Here is a 21,984-nt window from a genome sequence, read left to right as displayed (position 1 = left end):
ACAGTGTTTCACAGAATTATCTTCAAAACCGTAAAAGACAATTTAATCACTTTGTTTTTCCTCGGGGGAAATCAGCGGGAAGACTCGGCTTCAGAGGAGACTCGGCCGGTTTGTTGGTTCATTCTGGGAAAAAAGTGTTTTCACCTAAACAGGTTAATTTAGAAAATGCACCTAAAGTCACTAAAGTGCTTAAGATAAAGATCAATGTTCAACAGTTTAGTTTCAGCCGGACTTTACAGCAAAGATAAATAAACTTTCACCTTCACTCATCTCCCATAAGATTATCAACAATATACATGTATATTTCCCTAAAAACTCCTGGCAGATGTATAAATATACTTTCCTCTATAGATTGTTATATATATGGGACAGAAATTCACCTTTAACACTGGTCCCATGGTAAAAGAGATATTTTATAGGAAGTCAAGGTGTAACGATGTGGTTATTTGGCAGAATAAAACATATCAGATAGGCATTATACTGTATGTTAAAATGTATACATTTCTCAAGTGGCATCGAGGAATAAATATCAAAATCCTTAGATAAGACTTTAGTATACGAACAATACTTTTCCATAGAAGATACTGAAGCTCCACGTATTAGAAGGAAAACGCTGCAAACAGTTTTATGCTGCAGCCAGAGAGTGAGACTGATAAACTGTCAGAGTCTAATTAAAGGGATAGTAGCATTTTTTTTAAAAGTGGGGTTGTATGATCTACAAATAACCCCTAAGTATTAAAATTATATATTTAGGCCTATTTTCACGGCCTAAAAGAGGTTTTACCTGAAAAAAATACACAGTTCCATTGTTCGCTATAATATAATTTTTTCCAGCCCCTCAAAGTGCAGGAAAAACACAGTTTTTATTTGGACCTAATCAACTCATGTATCCCTCCGCCCAGGGTTAGCGTCCGCCGATCAGCAGTTGGTTAGGTCCAAATAAAAACTGTATTTTTTCTGCACTTTGAAGGGCTGGAAAAAATTATATTATAGCGAACAATGGAACTGTGAACAATGGAACAATTTTTTTTCAGGTAAAACCTCTTTTAGGCCGTGAAAATAGGCCGTTTCTTTGGGTCTGTTCACAACAATGTATGTTGTAAATCTCTGGGCAGGGCTATTATGGGCTGGCGTTGCTAACGGGAGGAGTGCAGAGAGTCTTCTACTGCAATTAAAGCACTTAGGGGCTATTTGGAGATCATACAACCCCACTTTTAAAAAATGCTACTATCCCTTTAACATGCAGCAAATGTACAAACTCTGGTGTGTGACGTCTTTGCAGCAGCTGTCGACTCGCTGCATTTCACCTCCTGTATGGTTCGTTCTTGCGAGTCGTCTGTGTGAGGTTGTGCAGCACGGTGGGTGTGATGGTGATGGGTCTCTGCTTCCTGTCCTGTCACTCCTCCTGGCCCTGGATCCTCTCCAGCAGGTGCTGCTCCACCCTCTGGTTGATGCGCTGCAGGTCCTTCAGCACGCTGGGCTCGTCCTCCAGCTCCTCGTGGAGACAGCGGGCGATCTCCAGCCTCCTGTAGTCCTCCGCTCGCACCAGACGCCGGATCACCTGCAGGGCCCGGTCCTTCAGGCTGAAAACTGGAGAAACAGAAACAGAAACACATGTTCACAACTTGGTGAACACAGACAGACCTCATCACCTCAAGGACAGTTCCCTCCCTGGCTCCACTCTGTTTGACCTGCTGCTGCCCTCAGGAAGGCCTTACGGGTGCATCAAATCAAAAACAAACAGATTCAAGAACAGTTTCTTTCAGAATACATGAATGACATGTTAGTAGAGTATTATGCTGCGTTCAAGACAACTCGGAAGTCGGAAAAAAACGAGCTCCGAGTTGTAAAAAAATTAATTGAACGGCGTCGAACTCGGAAATTACAGGTCGGAAACTCGGGTATCATATCAGAGCTCCGACTTTCCGACTTGACGTCACGACAACATCAAAACATGGCGTCATGCCCTTGTCTTAAACAGTTAGAATTTAGACATTTTGTTGAGGTTTTAATGCATATTTTTGTGTATTATTGCAGTAGCCTATATGAAATACGTTTATATTAAGCTGTGATTGTTGTATGGTGTGAAATTGTGTTCCTCCCCGTATGTGACGGAAATAACGTTTAACTGTTATCAAGGCTGTAACATTATATGTGCACTCGTCTGCGGCATCTCCTCTCCTCCTAAATAAACATCATTTACTGCTGCATTTATTTTTGCGTATTCAGCTATGAGCCACAATATGCCAAACTTCCTTCAGGTATCCATGTTTTTTTTTCTCTCGAGTTCCTGCAGCGTGAACGCAATGATGTCGGAAGTCGGAAATGTTCGAGTTGGGATTTCTGACCTCCGAGTTGTAGCTGTTATGCTGCACACAAGTGCACCTCATTATTTCAGCCACACACACACACACACACACACACACACACACACACACACACACACACACACACACACACACACACACACACACACACACACACACACACACACACACACACACACACACACACACACACACACACACACACACACACACACACACACGTATAATTATTGATGTGTGATCTCCGTCCCTGAATTATAATTATAATGCCCGATAATCCACATTTTATGATATTTTATAGAGCTGCAACAATTAATCGATTAATCAAACAAAAATTAATCGTCAACTATTTTGATAATCTAATAATCAGTTTGAGTTGTTTTTTAAGACAAAAAAAGTCCAGATTCTCTGATTTCAGCTTCTTAAATGTGAATATTTCTGGTTTCTTTGTTCCTTTATGATAAACTCAGTCTATCTTTGGTTTGTGGACAAAACAAGACATGAGGAACACTGATTGATTGATGTTTTTCAACATTTTTTAACATTTTCTTGACCAAACAACTAATTGATTAATCGTTTAATTAATCAACAGATTAATCGATAATGAAAATAATCGTTAGTTGCAGCTCTGATATTCTAAGGGGCGGCTGTTTGGGCTGTTTGTATCTTGCTGGTCTGAAAGCGAACAGTTTTTGACCGTGACGTGTCGTGTGGCGTTTGGTGCCACCGTGTTTAAAGTATTTTTGATTCATATTTGAACTTTTGTTTATAAAGGACTTGGATTTGGTTCACAATAAATGTTGGTTATCATTGAAACTTTGTTTGGACCCAGGCACGCACACGTCATCAACCAGTCACAGATCAGCGACTGTGACTTTCTTTTATTTGGGTTTGGAAAAAGAAGAGCACAAAACCTTTTTATCTGCTTTAACGCAGTGTGTTTTAAAAAGATAGATCATAATCTGACAGCATGACTAGATAAAACTAATTCTACATCCACTTTATTGGTAATATTTAAAGTTATTTGGCTAATCTTACCTGGTAAAGTGATGTTAACAAACGTTGCATTTCCTCCCTCTGCTGGTTGAGGGAGAAACAGCTCTTTGCTGTTCACCTTCAGTGCGTCATCGGTCTCTGCATCCCTGAACATCCAGGGGTGACCTGAGAGGAACCGAGGGAGACGAGACGTTTAAACAACAGCTTCACTACACAACCAACACTTTTTAAATAGAAATCCACAACCAATCAAGACCTAGACTACATGATGTACATCAGGTCACGTGTTCTGCTGCCTGTCACGTTCATATGGGTCGGCCAAAAATATCTGGAAAACCTCACACACAGAAGAACACTGGTTCTGATGAAATCTAGAGTGATTGTATTTTATTTAGAGAAACGCAACCAACGCTTATTCTAACACTTCCCATACGCAAATCTAATATAGATGGATCTCAATAAATTGGAACATCATGGTAAAATGAAAATGTAAGAGAAAAACATACAGTAGCCTATATAAACATATATAGAGATTTTTTTTATATGAATGCTAGTTTTATAAAGTTGAATGCATAAATTAAATATGTACTATGTAATATAACTGTGGTTTCTCAAACCCTAAATTGCCACAAATTAGACCACAGACCCCCATTGGACAAAATTTTGAAGCAAACACCAGAAATACACAAATATTTGTTACGAGACTGAATAACATTACTTTTTTTAAATCCATATACGTTCAAATTACTGCCAATGGCATGCATTTTAGGAAAAAATGTAAAGAAATGTCTGGGGAAAAAAATTGGTAAAATTTTGAAAAAAAGTTGGGGACCCCCTTGAACCCTCTCAAGGACCCTTGGGGGTCCCCGGACCCCACTTTGGGAACCATTGTAATATAATATATGGCTGTAACATGTTCCACCACTATGAAGAATCATATTTTCAACATTTCAATATACACGTTTTTACCATTAGTTTGTTAACTTATATCTTCATATTTATGTGTGATACTCAGTGTTGGGAACGTTACTTAGACGCGATTAGGCGTTAGACTTTTAAAAAGTAATTAGTTATAGTTACTAATTACTTCTCCCAAAAAGTAACTGAGTTAGTAACTCCACTACTTCACTATAATAGTAACTAGTTACCAGGGAAAGTAACTATTGCGTTACTTTTTCTTTCTTTTTTTTAAGTTTAAATATGTTGAAGAATTTGGATTTTTTTTCTCTCATTTTTAAATTGTATTTTATTGTTTTCATATATTTCACTGATCGCAATTATGGAATGCGAGTGTGTGTTTCATTGAAAGCGAGGCTGCCTATGAAAATAGGTTACAGTGGGTTTTTTAAGTGCTGTGGCTACAAGCAAATCTCATATTGTCTCTGTACAAAGACAACAAAGACTTTTTTAAATGTGAAAACAGCGGAGACCTATTCAAGATTTGCGTTTAATAACAGGCGAAACATCGAAATTAATTTATTCATGGCCACATTAAGTGAAAAATTTTTTTTTTTTGCTTTAAATTTTTTTATTGGCAACCAGGAAGTCAAAAATAATGAATCACAATCAAATTAATCATAATTTACCAATACATTTTTTCAATTTATATAGATTAAAAAGTGTGAGAAAAAGAAAAACAAACAAACAAAAACAAACATTAAGTGAAATTATAAACTTTACCGATTATCCATCTGATTATCTGTCCTGCTGCGAGCGCACAACAGGGTATCTGCGGATCCTTAAAAAGTCTTAAATTCATGTATCTAAAATTAAGGCCTTAAAAAGTATTAAATGTATTAGAAAATTCTAAGATGGTCTTAAATATATAATACACAGCATCATAAAATATGTATGCACTTAAACTTTTATATGAAATAACAGGGTATGCGCGCGGGGTCTTAAAAAGTCTAAAATGTGAAAATCTAAATTTTAGGTCTTAAAATGTCTTAAATTTGTTGAATTATTGTGTTCAAGTCTTAAATAATTTTAGACAGGTCTTACATTTTCTTATGCCCACCATGGGCGAGCATTTCACTCGCATTTGCCCCTAAAAAAAACAAACATGTGTGAACCGGAAAAATCACAAAAAGAAAGAGCACACGATTGGTCAAAAACTACAAATCCCACAATTATCTGGCCTCAACAATAACAGTAGTTAGTGTAAGTAAGGGAGAGTGGAGCTGTAGGTGAAAAGAGGAAACAACGCCACGTCTGGTCCTGTTCTATGTTGTTCGTTCACACCGTCACCGTTTATTCGTTACGTCCGCGGTGTAAAAGGCCGTGACGCAAAGACGCGATTAGGCGCGAGACGCGATTAGGCGCGAGACGCGGTAGACGCGACTTTTTTTTTTTTGCGACGCTACACCCGATTCTTTTATGGCGACGGGACCTTCGCGTCTTCGTCCTTTTCATCGTGTTTGGCGGGAAGACCCGCAAGGGGCTTCCCGCCAAACACGAGGAACGCTTTTTTTTCGCTCGAGTTTATACGCGCGACCAAACGCGAGATACGCGAGAAATGCGATTTATCGCTCGTTTTGACTTTGTGTAAATTCGCGTCTTCACGAGCCCGCCCATTTTCACTACAACAACAACATTTCTGCTCTCACCAACCATGGTTGAGGTCACAACGCTGCTGTAGCTGCTCTGGAAGAGTTCCAGCTGATGAGCTACAGAGACTTTAGAGTCAAGAGGAGCAGTGCGTCGCTGTGTCGGACTGTTTGGATTTAATGAAGAAGCTGCACAGAGTCAGGTGAGCAGAAGCTCAGGACAAACACTTCGCTCCGGGACATAATGTAGCTACACCTCACATGTTCTTGTCTTTTACCTCAGGGAGATTAAAGTAGTGTCTGTTTCCACTTTCCCTCCGATCTCGGCAGCTTCCCTCTGCTAGTCTGTGTGTGTGAGGCTAAACTGCGTGCGTGTGTGGTTTGTGTACAAACTGAACACTGCCTCTGATTGGCTTAGCATGAAACCTTACTCTGCCTCAACCAATCATCATCACTTATGCGGTTGTCTCGTCCCTCCCTCCTCCCCCCTCCCCTCACCAAAGGAGAAGAGGAAAAAAAAACAACAGTTTAGCAGCTTCTGTGACTGAGATGAGCCAAGTCGGAGGACAACGGCTTCACTGAGTAGTTTGTAACGCGCCTCATTTAATTGTCGGTAACGGTAACGGCGTTGTAACGGTGGAAATAGTAATTAGTTAGATTACTCGTTACTGAAAAAGATAACGCCGTTATTCCCATCACTGGTGATACTGTAATAAAAGCGACATAAACAGCAACATATATGTCAGATCTTCCACATTAGTTATTATACACTGCTCAAAAAAAAAAGGGAACACTTAAACAACACATTGTAACTCCAAGTATTTCACACCCGTGTGAAATCAACCTGGGATGATAACTTTGATTATGTTATTTTGTTCTCAACACACTCTACTATATATTGAATAACGATTTTAAACTGCAATATTTCATTAATTGAGATCTAATATGTGTTGTTTAAGTGTCCCCTTTATTTTTTTGAGCAGTGTAGAAGAGATTAAAAAAAAGCTTCTTCTTTACCGACGAACGTGTTCATCCTGCGGCCAGCCCCCGGCTGCAGCTCCGCGTACGACGTCGGTTCCCCCCGGTAGTTGATCCACAGCGGCCGCACCACCCGGGGGGTCCGGTTACAGAACACCGCATGGACCTGGACCTGGTCGTTCAGGGAGCGGACCAGAGGCAGAGACGGAACCCCCTCCTGAGGCATCGAGACCCGGGTTGAGCTCCGAGCTGCGAACCGAGAGAAGCTAACTTAACTTACCGTTAGTTAGCAGCGAGCTAACACGGAGAGCTCCATACGAGAAGCCCCTTGGGGGGAGGAGGAGGGGGGGTTGTCGGGTTGGTGAAGTGTCACAGAGTCGCTCCACTTAGTATTTAATTATATCTTTAAAAAAATAATAAAACCAAAGACTTTAAAGTTCTTGAGTGAATCCGCAGCGAGGAACTGGTTCTCCTCTTCCAGCTTCTTCCCAACGAACTCCTCTGTTTACATTTTCTCTTCCGGGTAAAACAGTGACACGTGACACTCTTCTGTTCTGTGATTGGCCGAGCGAGGCAGCGAGGCACGACCACGTCATGGCCTCACTGAAGTTACGTTGAAGTTACGTGACTGTTGGAATTTTTTCTCTCTCTTCTTCTTCTTTAGGCTGTTTTACAATCAAAAAGGCACATGTCATAACTTTCTGAGAAAACAGTTTGCAAAGAACAGACTGAGCTCAATAACAACAAAATACGAAAATAAAAAAGTAAAAATAACAGAATACAGACACAATAAGTGGTCAATCAGGATTTTTTTTTAAATCTATAGGCTATAACATCATTTCATTTAGGTATAAAGCAAATATTGCAGTGTTTTTTTTAACGTTTTTTTAAACGACATTTATCTATGAAGCATTTTGCCAAAATAATTAAATTATTGTTCCCAAACTCTGTCCTTTTGTCCTCCATTTGAATACTTTTATACCTATCATATTTTAACATAATGTTCTAAGGTTTCAATGTCTGAGTTACAGAAAGTAGGTTTAGATCTAATTAGTGATCTATCCATATCTGTCTGTCTATCTATCTATCTATCTATCTATCTATCTATCTATCTATCTATCTATCTATCTATCTATCTATCTATCTATCTATCTATCTATCTATCTATCTATCTATCTAAGAAAAAATTCCCAACTTTGTGTTGCCAGGTTGGTGAGAATCCTCCTCCGGCATCATGAAACTTCAAATTTCTTTTTATGAATGTCCTCCAAAACCATCATGTCTGCACTTTTCAATCTCATTAAGGTCTTTAACACAGTTTTTCACTTCTTTTTTTTTTTTTTTTGAATAAGTCATTAATCACTTCGTCATTAATTAGTCCATTAATAAACCGTGACGTGTCTCTCAATTTTAAAACAGGATTAGCCATCAGCAAAAACTCTTTAAATATTAAAACACCATCAATAAAGAGGTCGACAAACTGTACTGTCACTGTATCTCATTAATAAGCTACTGAACATTTTTTATTCTGAAAATCGATCTGCTCCAGAAAAGAAAAGGGGGGAAAAAACCTATTGATCACAATCTCCAGTCTTTGTTTCCTTTTGCCTGTGAAGAATGAAGCTGCCACCGTCTCCACACAGAAGTGAATGAATGGAGGCTCCACCCAGCTCCATCCATCCTCTTATAAAACCCCGCCGTCCTCCTCTCTCCTCCTCCTCTCCAGAGATGATCAGCTCCTCAGCAGCTCCACTTCAGCCTCAGTGACGCGACTACTGATAAAGGTGGGTAAAGGAATAAAAACAGAAACTTTTCCTCAGTTATAATATATAGATACAGTTGTCTATGGATATTCTCATTCATCCAGGACGTCGTTTCTTTCTTTTCTGGGCAAATTGAATCGTGGGCAACTGGACTTGTATTTATCTGGGAAGACGTTTCGCCTCTTATCCAAGGGGCTTCATCAGTTCGTAGTACGCAACAAGTCTCACTTGGACAAAGACAGAGGAGTAAGACCCAGGTATTTAGCCTCTGTGGGAGTGTTCACAAAGGTACTGATTTCACTTGACCATTGTTGGGGTCTCATGCCAGTCGTGTGCCAGTCAGGTGGAACCAGTTGTCCAACTAGTGCGGACTGAGACTTGTTGCGTGCGAACTGATGATGAAGCCCCTTGGATAAGAGGCAAAACGTCGATTTGTCATCTGTTCTTTGAATGGTTGTTTTGGATAGAACTAGAAGACATGTTTACATTTTTGACAGGCATCAAGATTAAACTTGAAAAAAAGAAAGAAAGATATAATTCTAATTTATGATGAAAAGAAACTTAGGGGAAAGGAACTGTTTTTGTTGAATCTTTTTATTTTTACAAGGAAAATATTAGGCTACATCCATAAATGCAAATGACGGTCATCCAAAAAAACAAATTTTTATGAGTTTAAAATAGAAATCAGATATTATATGCAGCTACTACAAAATATTAAAGACAGAAAAGCTATAAAACCCTTGGAAATATTATAAATTACTACAAACAACTATATGATTTAACAATACCTATACAGTGGCAACCCATTAGAGGGCTGTTATCTGCTGCTGTTGTTGTCTATGCCTGTTTTGCACAACATTTCAGTCAGTTTGTATATGTCTTTTATGCTGTGGAGTGCTCTGATATCTATCTATCTATCTATCTATCTATCTATCTATCTATCTATCTATCTATCTATCTATCTATCTATCTATCTATCTATCTATCTATCTATCTATACCCCTCTCTATTTCTTTCTTTTTTTCAAACCCTCTGTCTCTTCTTTCTTTCTTTCTTTCTTTCTTTCTTTCTTTCTTTCTTTCTTTCTTTCTTTCTTTCTACCGCTCTCTGTATATATCTCTCTTTCCATGTATCCACCCCCAATTTATTTCCTTCTTTCTATCTATCTATCTATCTATCTATCTATCTATCTATCTATCTATCTATCTATCTATCTATCTATCTATCTATCTATCTATCTATCTATCTATCTATCTATCTATCTATCTAAATATAATATTTTCTGTGTCCCTCAGGCTCCATGCCTCCTCCTCCTCTTCCTCCTCCTCCTCCTCCTCCTCCTCCTGCTCCTCCTCTGGACGCCAGCGGCCCCTTGGACGCGGAGGACCGGGATGAGGGTTTGGCCCGGGCGGAGATCGCGCTGCTCAGCGTCGTCTTCGTCTGCGCCTCCATCCTCAACACCGCGGTGCTGCTCGTGCTGTGGCGGCAGCGCAAGCAGATGTCCAGGATGCGCGTGTTCGTGTTCCACCTGTGCCTCGCGGACCTGGTGGTGGCCTTCTTCCAGGTGTGTCCGCAGCTGGTGTGGGAGGTCACGGACCGGTTCGCGGGGCCGGACGTGGTGTGCCGCCTGGTGAAGTACCTGCAGGTATGGCAAGTCATTTTACAGTAACATTTAAAAGCCAGACTGGATATGTGTTGTAGATATCTGTAATTCAGTTTTGCCTCTAGTCAAAAAGAACATTTCAGATATGCAACTACATTCTTCCTATCCACAATTGTCATTTCAGATATCCACAACTACATTCTTCCTAGGACAAATTACGTCACTTTGCCATTCATGTGTAGGCTATGGGGTTTGTCATTACAGATATCTACAATTCAGTTGCAGATATCCGCAATGTGAATTACAGATATCTGTAACAATTCAGTTACAGTTCTGGATTAGTACTAATTCCAGTTTGAGATATCTACAATTTGATTCTGACTAGTCATAATTCCAGTTCAAGACATCTTTAATTCACCTCAGTTAAAGATATCTAGGCTACATGTCCCTTTTCGGATATCTTAAATTAAGTTTTGACTAGTCAAAATGAAGTTGTAGATATCTGTGAATGGAATTATGACTAGTCAAAATGACGTTGTAGATATCTCAAACTGGAATTCGTACTAGTCGTAATTCAGTTACAGATATCCGTAATTCACATAGTGGATATCTGCAACTGAATTGTAGATATCTGTAGCCTAATGACGAACCCCATACACATGAATGGCAAAAGTGACGTAATTTGTCCTAGGAAGAATGTAGTTGCAGATATCTGAAATGTTCTTTTTGACTAGAGGCAAAACTGAATTACAGATATCTTGAATAAAAAATCCAACTATTCAAAATGTAGTTACGACAAGTCAGAAAGACGTTGTTGATATCTACAATGTATAGTCAAACTTAGCTTTTAAATGTTAAATCCGCTTGCCATATTATTTCAGGTGCTGGGCATGTTCTCCTCCACCTACATGGTGGTGGTGATGACGCTGGACCGGCACCAGGCCGTGTGCAACCCCATGGTCAAGTTCCAGCGCGCGCGCTCCAGGCTGAACGTGCCGGTGTGCGCGGCGTGGGGCGCGAGCCTGCTGGGCAGCCTACCGCAGATCTTCATCTTCTCGCAGGTATTTGTTATATTTTTGTACTTTTATCTTATACCTGATCACAATTTTGCACTGTCCTTGCACTTTAACTCCTCAACTGACCTCTGGCTTGGCTTAGCCATATGTGTTGTGGTCTATACTGCATAACTTTATCCAGAGCAGACACTCTCAGTTGAGATGTGGTGGCTTGGCAAAAGGTTAAAAAAAAATCTCCCCGTGGCCCAGCCTCTCGGGATACCTAGTGTCGGAGTTGCATGTACCCCATGCACACCGTTTGACCATTTTAAACTTAACATGTTAAGAAAAAACATATAAAAACGAATGAAAACTGACTAACTGCAATGCATTTCAATGGACGTGGAAGCAGAGAATGTCCGAGTGTATGGGCTGGCTATGCGCACTGTGATTGGCTCATCGCGTTTGGGGGCGTGGCTTAGCCATAGGTCAATTGTATGTATGCTTGTGTATGTGATTGTGGTGTGGTGGTCAGCTGTATAAACAGAATTGCCCTGTGGGATAAATAAAGTCATCTCAACTCAGGTGGAGGTGGCGCCCGGCGTGCACGACTGCTGGGCGAGCTTCGTGCAGCCGTGGGGGCTGCAGACCTACGTGTCGTGGACCACGCTGGTCATCTTCGTGCTGCCCGTCACCACCGTGGTCGTGTGCCAGGTGCGCATCTGCCGCGCGATCCAGACCAACCTGCAGCAGCGCAGCCTGCGGGGGGGCGGGGGGCCGCTGCCCTCCAGGGCCAGCGGGGGGGCCGGCATGTCCAAGGCCCGGGTCAAGACGCTGAAGATGACGGTGGTGATCGTCCTGGCCTACATCGTGTGCTGGGCGCCGTTCTTCACCGTGCAGCTCTGGTCCGCGTGGGACACGCACGCGCCTAAAGAAAGTGAGTTCTGACTTGGATCATTTACCGGGTGTTTAATCTGCTTTTCTCTTTAACTATATTCACTAATTAGGCTGTGAATACAACATATGGCCTCCACATGGACAAGCGAGCCGTGCGTAATTACGCACGAATCCAGTGTGTGAGTCCAGGTGCAGAACAGAAAGCGAAAGAGGAAAACATGTTTGCACCAGTGAATGCTCCCCAGATATGTTTTAAAATAAAGGTCAACCTTCTTACCTTCCAGTTAATAAAATGTTTGAGCATTTATTTAATTGTATTTAATTAATTACGCACAACCCCATGACATGTTACCCACATGTAATGTCGCTTTATTTGAACGTCTTTGACTTTATTTATTTGATTCTTGCTGGAGTGGTACCACCGACTGAAAAGTGCAGACATTTACAATAAAGAAAAGAAAAAAATGACAATAAATATTTAAAATGCAGAAACAATAGTTAATAGTTAACAATAACTTTAAGAATGAAGAAGAAAGCGTTTCAAGTTAAGCCTGTGCATATTCTCATTTGTCCAGGTCATAGATTTCATGACAGCAGAATAAGTTTAAAAGCAGCTGATGCAGCGACAATGAAAGGTCAGGTTATGTTTTAAAGTCTCATTAGACTCTGTTCCTCTGCTCTTCCTCCAGCGGCGACCTTCACCATCCTGATGCTGCTGGCCAGCCTCAACAGCTGCGCCAACCCCTGCATCTACCTGCTGTTCAGCGGTCAGGTGCCCAAGCGGCTGCTGGCGCTGCTGCGGCCGCGTCACTCCGGTGGGAAGGAGTCGCTGCGCGAGGACGCCACGCTGGTCAGCACCTTGTACCTGAGCTTCAAGAACGTCTCCGAGGCCAAATGAAGGAACCAGAACCAGGAGGAGCAGAGAAATAATAAAAACCTGAACATGGAAACGCGTCAGAGTCAGACAGTCGCTGCGTCCTGAGGCGCCGCGTCCGGGACAGAGGACACACACAGGAGCAGAGACAGACAGAGCTCCAGATGTTGCTGGATGTTGACTATGGTGACTAAAACAGACTGTGTTGTCAAGTTGGACCATTATGGGAAGGAAAAGAGTGACTTTTGGTTTGGTTCATGTTGTTAAAGCAGAAGTAAGCGGAATATTTGTGTTAATATAAGTCTTAAATAGTTCTATCTTCCGACAGCAATCACTTACATAGAGTGTTTGGACTGAAACACGGGTCTGTCAGTCACTCTGCTCTGCTCTGAGCCGAGGAGAAAACTTTCCTTGTATCCTACAACCTTTATCCAATGAGGAGAGAGAACGGCATTAAAGGGGCGGTCCTCTCTGTGTGTGCAGCCAAGGGATGCGCGTGAATGTGGTGACGTAGGGACGAGGGCGGAGACTGCTAACTCCATCGGCTGACAGGAAGTTAGACAAAACCACCGGATCGCTTACTTCTGCTTTAAGACTGAGACAGAAACAACAGGAGCCGAGAGAGGAGCGACTTCCTCCCAGTGACTGAACTTCAGATGAACATTAACATTTAACTGTTGTGTTGTGTTTCTGTGCTTTGGGTCAAAACGGTGAAGTTTAAAGTAAAAAGACAGTTGACTGAAAACACTTGAGTCTGAATCTACAAGCACAAGTGTGTTTTTTTTTATGAACACACACACTGTTTGTTAAACCATGACATGCACCTGTTCAACAACACACTGTAAAATACTTTTATTTAAAAGCTGCTCTCTCTTGAAATCAAAGAATCACAGAGTGACAGTGTTTGTATCATGTTGTTTCTGCTGCAGATGTGGAATAAAGTTATTCTCACAACTGTTTTATCTTATCTTATCTATGTTCAGATAAATATTATTATAAATGAAAATGAGGATGATAGTTATTAGGGGTGGGAGAAAAAATCGATTCACATAAATATCGCAATATCTTTTTTTGACAATTTTTCAAAAATCGATGTAAAAAAAAAATTGAATTAATATTGTGCTATGTGCATTTGTTTGCCTTTTTTACATACAGAGAGTACAAGTTTTTAAAAGGGTTTAAGTTCACTTTATAATGGAGTATGTTAATTTATAGGCTCCTACAGTATTTGTGTGCAGATAAATGTTAAAAATGCTAAAGACTAAAAATCGAGAGAATCGGCAATATCGTAGAATCGCAATTTAAAAAATAGTAGAAGAATCGAATCAGGAGAAAAGCATATCGTCCCAGTCCTAATAGTTATGATAATATTCAAATGCAACGAGCCGCCTGATTTTCACATTTGATTTATCGTCACTTAAGCACAGGAACACGCTGCGTCTCGGTCTGCTTCCATGATCCTGTCCAGAGTCGGAGCTGCTGTGTCTCACATGATGGTGTGTGTGTGTGTGTGTACAGAGCGACAGCAGCATACCACAGACACACACACACACGGCCTGAAATATGTTACACAACCTCTCACCTCACACACGCATAGGGAGAGAGAGAGAGGGAAGGGGGTCTGTGTATCGTCGGCTCCTAAAAATAGTTTCATGGAGCTAAAAATGATTCTGAGAGACACAACTTTGGGTTAAAAACCTGAAAATGAGTCGATGATGGGCGTCATTTTCTTCTTCCAGCTGTGATTTTGTGCCATTAGGAAATTGATGCTGTGTCATTACCAGGTCGTTAGTGTGTGTGTGTGTGTCAGTGTCCCAGCAGAAAGTTTCAGTGACTCATCACTTTGACCTCGGTGGCCGACGTTACATAAACCTCAGTGTCCCTGTCGCTGCTGCTGTTGTTCTGGACCGTGAAGGTTTATTTCAACGTCTTTTTCCACCGTCTTTATTATTAGTATTCTTACAAACCAAACGTCAAAATAATCTGCAGCTCATTTCAACAACGTTTTTCTCTCTCTCTCTCCGGTGTCTTGGAGACAAAGACTGTACTGTCAAACAGTGCAGATGATAAATGCTTAAAGCAGAGTTGTGTTGCCAGGCTGGAGAACAGAAAAGAAAAGCAGCAGCAGGAGCAGCTCACGTCTGTTTGTTTTCTGAGCTGACGCTGAGCAGGAGAAGATCTGCTGCTGCTGCTGCTGCTGCTGCTGCTGTCGGCCGGGAAATCAAAGTCCAGTTCACCAGACGCAGGAGAGAAGAAAGTCAGATAAACAGATTGAGTCTTTTCCTGCCTCCCAACAGGCCTGAAGGAAACACACACACACATAAACACACACATACATGTCATATCCACTGCTGTTTTCTTCTACTTTATTGGACCCTGAAGAAAATACATCAAGTCAACATGGTCAAATCCTGCAGCAGGTGTTTCCAGATGTGCAGTTCGAGGTCTTCAGAGGCAGAAATCCTGTGGTAACAACGATGGAAACCGACTGGAGACAGACACATCAATCTCCAAACGCTGTGGTGATAAAGATGGCGACAGGATGAGACTCTGATCTGATCTGAGACCTGAGGAGAGTCTGAAGCTGCAGTGAGGTGAGTCAAGGTGAGTGGAGCTTCGTCTCTGTGGACGGAGGTGAAGCTGCAGGTCAGACGGGTTCAGGATCTGAAGCACCTGACTCACAATCACTCTGCAGCAGCACAGGGACAGAAGATAAAATACCATACCATAGATTAGACTAGATTAGATTGGATAAAATAAAATAAAATAAAATAAAATATGATAGATTCGATTTGATTCTATTCGATTACCGGTACATTGGATAACATAACATAAAATATGATACCATAGATTAGATTAGATTAGATTAGATTAGATTACGTTACATTGGATAACATAAAATAAGAGACGATACGATACGATATGATACGATACAATACCATAGATTACATTACATTACATTACACTGGATAAGATAAAATAAGGTACGATACCATAGATTAGATTAGATTAGATTAGATTAGATTAGATTAGATTAGATTAGATTGCGTTACATTGGATAACATAAAATAAGAGACGATATGAGACGATAGGATACGATACAATACCATAGATTAGATTAGATTAGATTACCTTGGATAAAATAAGATACGAGACGATAAGAGACGATACCATACCATACCATACCATACCATACCATACCATACCATACCATACCATAGATTAGATTAGATTAGATTGGATAAAATAAGATAAGAGACGATACAGGACGATACGGAACAATATGATACAATACGATACGATAAAATAAGATACAATACCATATGATACCATAGATTAGATTAGACTAGATTAGATTAGATTACATTGGATAAAATAAGATAAGAGATTATATGATACGAGACGATACGATAAAATACGATACCATTGATTAGATTACATTACATTACATTCACATAAAATACGATACCATAGATTAGATTAGATTAGATTAGATTAGAGACAAGACGATACGATAAGACAAAATACAATATACGATACCATAGATTACATTACATTAGATACGATAAAATAAGATAAGATAAGATAAGAGACGAGACGAGACGAGATGAGACGATAAAATAAGACAGACTTTATTTATTATTTTATTAATTTATTAATAAAATCCCCAAAGGGAAATTCATTTATCTGTCAGCTCATCTACCATCTGCAGAAGAATTAAAAGCCTGATGTCTGTAGGTACAAAGGATCTTCTACATCTCTCCGTCCATCAAGGTGTTGTTATAAAGTGGATTATCTGAGTTGATCAGAACGACTGCCACCGTCGCCAGTGTTCATCTCTCCACCACATCCAACAGTGAATCCATCAAGAAACATGACTGAAGTCCCCTGATCATTAAAATCATCCACACCTCTGGGGATTAATAAAGTCATTCTTATTCTTAAACAAGCAGGAAATAGAAATATACAGGCTCTGTATCAGTGTTTCATCGGTGTCTTCAGCTGTGGAGTTCATCGACCTTTTCTCTCTGATTTCCCCACAGACGACGGTTTTACTGCGTCTGATCTTTGAGTAGCGAGGTTCAGTTTGTCTGATGAAGAAAAACCATTCAGCCTCATGTCCTAATAATGTCCAGCGTCTTGTTTCTAACCATTTTACGGCTTTTTTTCTTCCCTCGGTTATGGATCTGATCGTTCTCTTGTTGTTTCTTCGTATTCGACGTCTTCAGTTGTGATTAAATTGACTTGAACGTTACATAAGCTCAAATAATTGCATCATCCGGGCTTCAGACATTTTTTACAACATGCCCACTGGCTGTAATTGAGAATAATGATTCCTAATATGTGTTTGCATCAGTTAAACACAAGGCGCATGTTCACATGGACCAGGACACATAGTGACAAACATCTTACATCATCTTAACATCACACCAAACAGAAATGAGCTGATTATGACCTCGGCCTCAGCTGCTGCTGCTGCTGCAGACTCAGGAGTTTGGTCAGTTTTCACTCAGCTCTTCCTCCACATGCCAACCTCTGCTTGATTGTCTGAAATTATGAAGTTAAGTTGTGGCTGTCATCAAACTTTTTAAAATTAAATGAGAGCAAGACAGAATTTATTTGGCTCCCCGCTGTCATTGGGGGATGAATCCATCCTGTGCACCTCGATAACTCTTTTAAATTTAGAAAACAAATTTCATCTGTGGTCAGCTCAAGCTTCTTCCAATTGAGATTAATAAGCAAAATAAAAGCCTACATTCCCCCAGGTGAGAAAGTGGTGCATGCCTTTATTACAAACCAGCTGGACTACTGCAACGCCTTCTATGTGGGCCTAGACCAGTCCTCTATCCACAGCTCCAGCTAGTCCAAAATGCGGCCGCTCGCCTTTTAACAGGTACCAGGAAAACCGAGCACATAACCCCAGTGTTGAGGTGTCTCCACTGGCTTCCTGTTTGCCAGAGGATACGTTTTAAAATTGTATTATTGACCTTCAAAGCCATGAATGGCTTGGCTCCCCTTTATTTAAGTGACCTGCTTGTTCCCCACACTCCTCAGCATACCGAAGTCAAGACTAAAAACAAGAGGCCATCAAGCTTTCGCGGTCGCCACTCCTAAACTTTGGAATAGCCTTTACCATTCTCCATCAGAACAGCTCCAAATGTAGAACATTTTAAATCTCTACTGAAAACCCACCTCTTCTCCCTGGCTTTTAACCCTTGACCGATTGTTTTATCATTACAGTTTTATTGTATGTTGTGCTTTTATCCAATGTTTTATCCAGTGGTTATTTTTATTGTGCTTTTATTATTGTGCTTTTATCTGATGTTTAAACTGTAATTGAAATTGTTTTAATTGTAAAGCACTTTGGTTCAGGGTGCTATATAAATAAACCTGACCTTGACCTTGACCTTGACCTTGACATGCAAAGAAGTAAACTGTGGGTTGTTCAATCAAATAAATGCACCTACTGTACATTCAGTTTAATGAACACTTCTGTGTTTGGCTCAGTTCTTCATACAGATTTCACCAAAATAAAACTATAAATTCTGGCGCACCATCGATTTCCGTGTCCGGTTTTGAAACATTTTATTCATTCAAACATGGGCGTACAAAAGTCTGTTTATGTTGCTACATGGCGAGCATCAGGGCGATTTATCTCTCTTCCGCCCCAAACTTTATCAAAAAGATACATTAACAAACTACAGGTGTAATGCACAGTGCCTATTAAATAAAACATACAACTGAAATAGACAATAACTTGTAATTCAATGGAATACATTAAAAGAAAAAGGTTAACTTGGCTTGGGGATTTTCTTGTAAATTCTATTCTTTAAATTGAAACATTTCACCGCATTTTTATTAACTTGGTGCTTTTATTTTGACGGAAAGGCGCATCCATCCAATATGCTTGTAGCCTAATCCCTGTGATTGTCATGCTGATGCTGTCTGCTTAGTTGACTTTCTGTTACACAAAGTTTAATAATTTTTTCAGCTTTTTCTTTCTTTCTGAATAACCTGCAGAGCAATATGGCTACAGTACATCGGCATCATCGTTGGAGAAGATGACTCCTCCAAAGTGCCTGTTTCTCCAGGAACTTAGTACCATCTTTGGGCATTTTATCAAAAAAAGAATTGTAATTAAAGTTGAGAATTTTATAGTAGCCTATTAAGGGAAATATTTAGAAATTGGGAAATATTCATTTAATATTTGTGATGGTGATTTTTTTCATTAGCAATAAATGTTATTTTTCACAGAACCAAGGTACAATATGTTTTGAATTCACTTTGCTGCATTGTGTGGAAATTGTTGACATAGGTTTAACATAAATCATTAGCTTTATAACAATGAAAACTATTTAAGTTCTGCTTAGTCAAGTCAATAAGTTGGAGTTAAATTAGTGAGTTAGGTTAGTGTAACGTCTGTTTAGTTGGTTGAACACAGAGCCTCCATGTCCTGAACATTCATATAAAAGCAGAAGTTATTTCATTTTATTAAATATGATCAAAACATCTTCACAAATTCATCAAAGTTATTCTCTAACGTTCCCTCATCGACCTCTTTCATGGTTTCTTTCCAAACCATCACGCATGGTCTGTTTTAACCATTATTTAGCAGTGACTGAGTTTGTTCTGTGCAATAATGTTTATTTATTTTTTTGCAATTAATTGATATTTTGTTGTTAATACATCTGTTTAATGTTTTAATTGTTCGTATTTGTGTACACTGTGCTCCCTGGAAAAGAGATTGTTAACTGTTAAAGAAGTCCACGTGCTGTTGTTTGTCTGACGAGGTCGCTCTGTTTTAATTAATCAATCAGATCTGAGCTAATTATTGTCTAATTAAACACCAGACTGTGAATGAGTGTGTAACTGAACCCGTAGGAGGAGGAGGAAGAGACACCGACTGTTCAGAGAGTCCATGATGCATCTTCTCAGAGTTATGGAGAAATATTTCAAACAGGAAATTGTAGAAAAGAGGAAACACGACGAGTTCATGGAAAGAAAAATCACAGCAAAAACATCCCAAACAGTTTAATGAAGAGGGAGAGAGGAGTTTACTGGAAAGAGATGGAGAGACAGAAAGATAAAGAGACAGAAAGATAAAGAAGCAGATATAAATCCAGATGTAGTTTCTTACTGAACCAACCTGCTGCTGCTGCTGCTGCTGCGTGAGTCAGAGCTGATCCGAGTCTTTACTGTAAATCCTCCTGTTGGACGAAGCCTCACGTTCACACTCACACTCATCTGTCTCTCACTGTGCAGCATGTAAATGATGCTGCAGCAGCAACGTGGAGCTGCACGAGGAACCGACACACACACACACACACACGGACACATGGACACACACACACACGAGTGAAGGCACATGATGATTCACAAATTCTGTGAATCATTAGAATCATTATTTACCTGCACGTTAAAGTCCAGTTCATCACCTGGACACACACACACACAGACACACAGACTCATTAGACTCTCACTGTGCAGCATGCAAATCATCCTGCACCAATGTGTGGAGCTGCACGAGGAATCAACGCACACGAGGCACATGATAATTTGTGTGTAGAAATTCTGCAAAGACACATTAGAATCATTATTTACCTCCTCATTAAAGCTCAGTTCATCACCTGGACACGCACATGCACACAGTTTAATATGACTTATAGATAAGAGGTCCTATGTTTTGGAATTCACTAAGATCCATTTCTTCTTATTCACTTTTTAAAAAGCAGCTAAAAATACATCTCAACTTCTCTTGAATTTCCCGCTCTCTCCATATCCCACATCCTTATACTCTGTCTTTTTATGATTTCAATTAATGAATTTTTTGTACCTTATTTCTATTGTCTCTATTTGTTACTGATCACTTTGCTCTTTATCTCTCCATTTTTTTCTCATTTTTGTTCATTTTGCTCATATAACGTTGATTATGTATGCACTTTATCTCCCTTTTTTCTCCATGTTTATTTGTTAGCCATAGAAATTTGTCTTGTTGTAATTTGTAACAGCGGTGGAACTTATGTACAAGCCAACCAGCTCCGTTCCCTCCGTGCACCACTGAATTTAAATGTGTGCTAAATAAATAAACTAAACTAAACTAAAACAAGCACACACGCACACACACACACACACGATGTGATGGAGGTTGTCTGGGGACAAACACACAGGTCAGACGAGGTCACAGGATAAACTCTGTTTATTTTACTCTGTGGTAACAACGAGTGTCATGGAAAAACAAGCAGAGGCCTTTTTCTGGTACCAGGCCGTTCGTTTCCTCAGTGAAGCATCTATTTTATTGTCGGGGGGGTGAGAGGGGGGGGTGAAAGGGTGAGGGGGGGTGAGTCTGAGAGCCTGAACGACACCGAGTCAGAGAAACGACAGAGAGCGAAGTGGACAGAGGCCGAACAGCAGAGATAGACTGAGCAGCAGAGCCATGTGGTGGTGATGATGATATGATGAAGAGAGAAGTGAAACTGATTCAAAAACAAACAGCTGGAGATGAAACAGTGAATTTAGTTTCTTATTAAGTGTCAGTGCAACTCAGAAGACTATAAAAACCTACTGTATATGACATCACACCTCAGCCGTGATAATAATAATATTAACACATGAGAAACAATAGTGGTTCCTATCTGACTTTTTTCTTTTTTTTTTTTTTACGTACTGTAGGCTACTTAAACACAGAGAGTTCATTTAATATTTACCTCTTAATAAATAATGATATGATATGAGCGTTTAAATTCACAAAATGCCAAAATATTTCATTAAGAAAATATCCAGATACATTTCTACGGTGGCCCAGAGGGTTCAACTCACTGCTAAACTAGAGAAAAACACATGTGAGATGACATTGTTGCAGTGTTTCTGGGGACACAGTTAAGCGAGGGACCAGTCTGGGGACACATTAAGGTGAGGGACCAGGATAAAGTGTCCCTCGCAGTCTGGGGACACATTTAAGCGAGGGACCAGTCTGGGGGACACATTAAAGCGAGGGACCAGGATAA

The 21,984-nt window shown here is 40.1% G+C and overlaps 2 protein-coding genes across 2 annotated transcripts; one reads left to right on the top strand and one right to left on the bottom strand.

Annotated features, from left to right (window-relative positions):
* Positions 1 to 1,367: 1,367 nt before the first annotated feature.
* Positions 1,368 to 7,320, bottom strand: vhl (von Hippel-Lindau tumor suppressor). The gene is made up of 3 exons (XM_083971882.1): positions 6,887 to 7,320; positions 3,366 to 3,488; positions 1,368 to 1,590 (listed from the first exon to the last, which is right to left on the bottom strand). The coding sequence occupies exons 1-3, from the start codon at positions 7,071 to 7,073 to the stop codon at positions 1,397 to 1,399; spliced, it is 504 nt and encodes a 167-aa protein (XP_083828008.1). The 5' UTR covers positions 7,074 to 7,320; the 3' UTR covers positions 1,368 to 1,396.
* A 2,590-nt stretch (positions 7,321 to 9,910) lies between these two features.
* On the top strand, positions 9,911 to 13,003 carry LOC310985551 (vasopressin V2 receptor-like; the record flags this gene model as incomplete). Its single annotated transcript, XM_083971166.1, has 4 exons — positions 9,911 to 10,255; positions 11,095 to 11,274; positions 11,794 to 12,145; positions 12,795 to 13,003. The coding sequence occupies 4 exons, from the start codon at positions 9,911 to 9,913 to the stop codon at positions 13,001 to 13,003; spliced, it is 1,086 nt and encodes a 361-aa protein (XP_083827292.1).
* Positions 13,004 to 21,984: the final 8,981 nt, after the last annotated feature.

This window comes from Trachurus trachurus (assembly GCF_905171665.1).
Source record: "Trachurus trachurus genome assembly, chromosome: 5".
Classification (NCBI taxonomy): domain Eukaryota; kingdom Metazoa; phylum Chordata; class Actinopteri; order Carangiformes; family Carangidae; genus Trachurus; species Trachurus trachurus.
The sequence above is the reverse complement of the archived record's forward strand: the minus strand, read 5'-3'. Positions and strand labels throughout refer to the sequence as shown.